Here is a 5,606-nt window from a genome sequence, read left to right on the forward strand (position 1 = left end):
CTGTATTTCAGCCCCAAAAAGAAGAAAAAAAAAACATATCTTTAACATCTGTCTCATTGGTATAGCTAGCTAGTCTTCCTGGCCTATAATTTCAATTTCAAATACCTTTAATATCCGCGGAATATCTTCTGTCTCAAATCACTTTTTTTTTTTTTTCCCCAATATTCTTAATTAATCACTCTTTTCTAATTCTACTTTCAGGATATGCTGTTTTTTTCTTTGCCAGAATCTTTGAAAATTAATGGAAAATAAATGGACACCTTGTAACACTAATTATGTATATTTATATATAAACGGAAAGGAGAATTCTCCTATCCATTGACTAATGGTTTCACGGTTAGAGAGAGAGAGAGAGAGAGAGAGAGAGAGAGAGAGAGAGAGAGAGAGAGAGAGAGAGAGAGGAGAATTCTCCTATCAATTGACTAATAGTTTCACGGTTAGAGGGAGTTAAACAAACATAAAAAAGCGAAAGGGTTTCTGAGATAAAATGTGTTTCTGCTAAAAACAAAAATGAAAATGGAAAATCGATAGGTCTATGAAATTTAGTTCCGTATAAGAAACTATTTAACTTTTTTTTTTTTTTTGGTTGTTTTTTTGGGTCAGGTACGTAGAGTACGTTGATTAATTTTGAACCAATTTATATCTTATCAGCATCGTTGATGTTGATCCACATAAAGGGGGCTTGGTGTAACACATGCCACCGTGCACGTTGTGTGATTGGAAGCTATCTGTTTTTTTTTTTTTTTTTTTTTTTTTTTTTTTGAATTGGAAGCTATGTTTATAATTTTTTTTAATTTTAATTTATGGATATTCATATTTAATATGTTGCATAATATCCACATCATAAAAAAGATAAAAAAAATTATGTATCTGTTTTTATTAAGTGATTTCTTTTATTTTATTAAATCAAACATTAAATTTTAAAGATTGCTGCATATACCATTTTAATATTTTAGATTTAAATTCAAATATAATTTATTATGCAACCAGCAAGCATATTATATATATAATATATACTAATTTTTCTTTAAAAAAAATTACCCAAAATCATTTAATATAAATGTTGACCGTTAAATATTAAAAATATCATTTCAATAATTTAATATTAAAATTTTTAATTGAATAAATGTTAAAGTTCCACATGTACTATATTATTCAATGTCACAATAAGATGGGAATTATATCTAACAGATCAAAATGTGTATATAGCTTTTTATTTATTTATTTATTTTCTTTCTCTCTTTCCTGGAAGCCTTTTTTTTCTTTTTCTTTTTATTTTATTCTCTCTCTCTCTCTCTCTCTCTCTCTCTTTCCTGGAAGCTGTAACACTTATACATATTTCCCACTGTTGGTCCTATCAACATTAAGAATGGGACTGACTCATCTTTATTAATTTATTTGCAAATAGCAATAAAATATTTCATGAAACACGTTTTGGTCTCGCTGACCATAGTATAAATAAGTGAAAAGATTCAACTTCAAAAAATTAAAGGCCCAGTACAATGAACGCTCGTATCTGAGAGAGAAAGCTCATTCCTGAGAGAGAGAACAGAGCGAAATTAAAGACACTACTACTGAGAAAGAAAATAAAAAAAGGAAAAGATGGTTAGAACCCCTTGCTGTGATAAAAGTGGACTGAAAAAAGGTACATGGACACCCGAGGAAGATAGGAAATTAATAGCTTATGTCTCCAGGTATGGTTGCTGGAATTGGCGCCAACTACCCAGGTTTGCGGGTAAGCACAATGATACTCATCTGGACCTTTTAAACTTGTCACCAAAAATTCGAATTTTAATGCCTCTTTTGCCTTTGTAACATTCTCTTATAGAGCAATTTTCAAAATATGAACCTTAGCCACTCCAAATGGTGAACATGTTTTCCATCTCTTTCTCTTCTTCTTCTTCTTGGCCGGAATTTTTTCCTTCATACAAATCTCTCGGAAAAAAAAAAACAGAGATTTTGAATGTTTCATTTTCTTTTGTCTTGATCAACTAATTAATCATAAAGTTTAAGTTTATGTTAATAGTTTTCGTAATTAATTATTGAAATGGAAAAGTATATGGGATTAGAATTAGTTGCTGAAAACACACTGAGAATTTGAATGCAATTTTTCTTTTTTACAGGTCTACAGAGGTGTGGGAAAAGTTGCAGATTGCGGTGGATGAATTATCTTAGACCGAATATAAAAAGAGGAAACTATACAAAAGAAGAAGAGGAAACTATTATCAGATTGCATCAATCTCTGGGAAACAGGTATGCATTTCGATCAGTTTATAGACCTTTATGGTCATAAACTGTTACATATAATCGGCTAATTCCCTTTTCTCTCTTTTCTTCAATGGTACTCACTCAACGTCAAACTCTACAATCAAAATCAGTAGCTTTTTAAAAACCAACTTACAACCACATATTCAATACCTTATATTTCTGGAAAAAAAAAAAAAAGAAAGGAAAAGAAAATGACAAAAATAGATAAAAAAAAATAGTACTTTCTACATATTGAATTAATTTCATTTTACACAGATGGTCTGCAATTGCGGCACAGCTACCGGGAAGGACAGACAACGAAGTTAAAAATCACTGGCATACAAACCTCAAGAAACGCGTGCAACACAACTACGTGACACACGGATTAGAAATATATTCCAATAATTCATCCAACGATTACAATATTCCATCCCAAGAAAAAACCAAGAATAATACAATCTCGGAACACAATAATAGTGCTCTGGAAGATCAAGCGGCTCTGCAAATCCTTGAGAGCTCTACACTGTCCCCGGGACAGACATATTCTTCAAGTGATGAAGTCTCAACCATTAGCACGGATACTACTTTCACTGAAACCAGCACCACAAACTTTGCCGCTGATGACAGTAATGTTAGTGCTTATAATTCCTTGGAAACATTCTCTGAATTCAGTGGCAATTTCTGGACAGAGCCATTTTTGGCAGATAATTCCTATATCCCAAGTGAATTTCTCACACCCATCACCGACCTCGAGATTTTCTCTCCATTGTTTGATGGAAGTTCCTTGAGCTCTACTCATGAGTATTATATGGAACATGAAGTCCTGTTTTGGTAACAGTTATATATATATATCCATTCGCTTTTTATGCATGGAAATATTGTTATATATATATATAGTTCTAGTTTTTGAATCTTTATCGTCATCGATTTCCTCTGTTTACTTTCTGTTTCAGTAGCCGTTTTCTGCAAATTAATCAAATCAGGCTCGAAACATAATGCGTTTTTCGAATGTTAATATATATCCTTAAAAAAAAAAAAAAGGGGGGGGAAATTGGTGGTACAAGAGTTTCCCGACTATAGTATTTTTAACATGAATGGTTGTTTTCTATATAGCATAAAAATTAATATTATTTAAATAAAACAATATGAATATATAGTTAATTCTGAAATTATTTATCAATGCTAATGTGGATAAAAATTATTTATAGTTATTAATTATTTATTTATTTTCTTTAACTTGTTTTTTAAAAAATTAACTTTTTTTTTTTGAAAAAGTTTTTTATTTTTTTTGAAAATTGTATAATGTCTAATCAAGTTTTTAATAATGTTTAGATGACATTAAATTCATATGAACAATTTTTAAAACAGTGCTTATAGTGTTTATATAATATATTTGTTTTAAAAATCCACGTTACCATTCAATTTGCTCCTATTTAAACTTCTATTCATAAAAGAGCCTGTTTTAGCTAATTGGGATAACCTTTTTCTACTATGATATATACATGTGCGACATGTCGGACATAATTATTGAGTAGTTTTTCGTTTTGGAGATGCAAATTTGTGTGTTTTTTTTATAAGATGTCATCGTAACCGATAATTTTTTTTCATTAGAAGTCAATAATGGGAATGAATCTGTTTTTACTTTATAAATCATAATAATGGCAATGTCTTATCATTTTTTTTTTTTTTTTCGGGGCTTGAATTCGCTTTTCCAGCTACGGTCTGCTTCACACTTGTTGGGCTTTCTTTTTAGGTTCATACTTGTCACAACTGGTTGATTATTGCTTCAAGATTTTATTTATTTATTTTTTTTTTCATGAGGGTTTTATAAAAAGGGATTTTTGTGTCTATCTACTTATTTAAATATTTTTAATTTTTTAAAGTAAAATGTAAATAAGGAAATAGCAACCTACATAAAACTACAAAGTCCTTAACATCTCAAAACTACACATTCATATATACATACGTGCAAGAGAGGTGTGAGATTTAGACATATAAAAATTCAAAATATTGGTTAAATTGTGTAGTTAGATTATTATCGAATACCGAAATAAGGTATATACCAAATGATGCATTAAAGTGCTTAACAAATGATATAACATAGATAATGTGTTATTATTTTTGACAAATAAATATAATAATTTAGATTTAGATGAGTAAAATATTATTTCATAAATTATTTGGTGATAGTTAAGCGAATTTTATTTAATTGATATGTTTTCCACATTCACTATTATAAAATCTTGAATTTGAGACACTAAAGAGAAGAAAAATTATCATAAATAATCAAAAATATATTATTGATGAAAAATTGGAGAGGTTGCTAGAATTGTTTGTAATCTTGAAAAAAAACAAATTAACAAAGCATCATAAGGCTTCATTTCAAAGTCAAATTTTCAAAACCATCAAAAATACAAAAAAGAAAAAGAAAAAGAAAAAGAAAAAAATTAATTTTTCTTTTGTCCACAATTTTAAAGTGGGTACGTATCTAGTCTTTTAAATTCAGCCCTCAATATGACTTTGATTCTCAATTTTAATTTTGGCTTTCTATGTGCATCATTATACAGTTAACCTAATTTATTAATTATTATTTGCACACTATATTTTGCCTAAAATTTCTTAACATCAAAATTTTCATTATGTTTAGGATTACATTGATATGAAAACAAAAAGTAAAGACTTCAATTGAAAAAATTTAATAAAAATGCAAGATCCACTTTTAAATTGAAGAAAACTAAGGGCTAAATATATATATATATAGCAGGGCTCCTATCATGTCAATATGATGATTTTACTATTAAAATTTATTCAAAAGTTGGAAGTTAAAGTTTTTTAGATTTATATATCTATATCTATATATATATATATATATAAATATATATATATATATATATATGAACATCAACATCATTTTCTAGATTTAAAAATCGGAATAATATAATCTTAGTTTTGAATTCAGCACAAAAATTGACCAACCAAATGGAACCGTGTTAAGTGTATAACTTATTAAGACTGATGCTCCTATCTAATGGCGACAATTTTATATATAAATAAATATATAATTTAAATAAATAACATGTGTCACAATATGTAAACAATAATGATAATAAACAACATGTGGCATAAAATCCCTCCTTATTGTGCATGTTAGTCCAAACAAAGAGGAAAAACCAAAACATTTCCAGCAACCAAAAAAAAAAAAAAAAAAGAAAAGGAAAAAAACAAAACGGTGATGATGTTTTATGTGTATTATATAATTTGTAAGCCCCAACAGGTAGACCAAGGGGCTAACGAGTTTGACGTGTTGAAACTAGAAACGGTCCACGAACATTCCTACCTCCCCATCCGTGTATAAATTT

General features: G+C 28.6%; 1 protein-coding gene across 1 annotated transcript; it reads left to right on the forward strand.

Moving 5' to 3' along the window:
* The first annotated feature begins 1,466 nt into the window (after positions 1-1,466).
* On the forward strand, positions 1,467-3,164 carry LOC107416948 (transcription factor MYB13). The gene is made up of 3 exons (XM_016025498.4): positions 1,467-1,735; positions 2,124-2,253; positions 2,524-3,164. The coding sequence occupies exons 1-3, from the start codon at positions 1,603-1,605 to the stop codon at positions 3,080-3,082; spliced, it is 822 nt and encodes a 273-aa protein (XP_015880984.1). The 5' UTR covers positions 1,467-1,602; the 3' UTR covers positions 3,083-3,164.
* Positions 3,165-5,606: the final 2,442 nt, after the last annotated feature.

The sequence above is a fragment of the Ziziphus jujuba genome, chromosome 4 (genome assembly GCF_031755915.1).
Source record: "Ziziphus jujuba cultivar Dongzao chromosome 4, ASM3175591v1".
NCBI lineage: Eukaryota > Viridiplantae > Streptophyta > Magnoliopsida > Rosales > Rhamnaceae > Ziziphus > Ziziphus jujuba.

Bases quoted from the DNA above. Each gene is read 5' to 3' on its own strand.
- LOC107416948 (XM_016025498.4), top strand. From the start codon at position 1,603: ATGGTTAGAACCCCTTGCTGTGATAAAAGTGGACTGAAAAAAGGTACA. The intron at 1,736-2,123 runs GTAAGCACAATG...TCTTTTTTACAG, and splicing joins CCAACTACCCAGGTTTGCGG to GTCTACAGAGGTGTGGGAAA. The intron at 2,254-2,523 runs GTATGCATTTCG...CATTTTACACAG, and splicing joins CATCAATCTCTGGGAAACAG to ATGGTCTGCAATTGCGGCAC.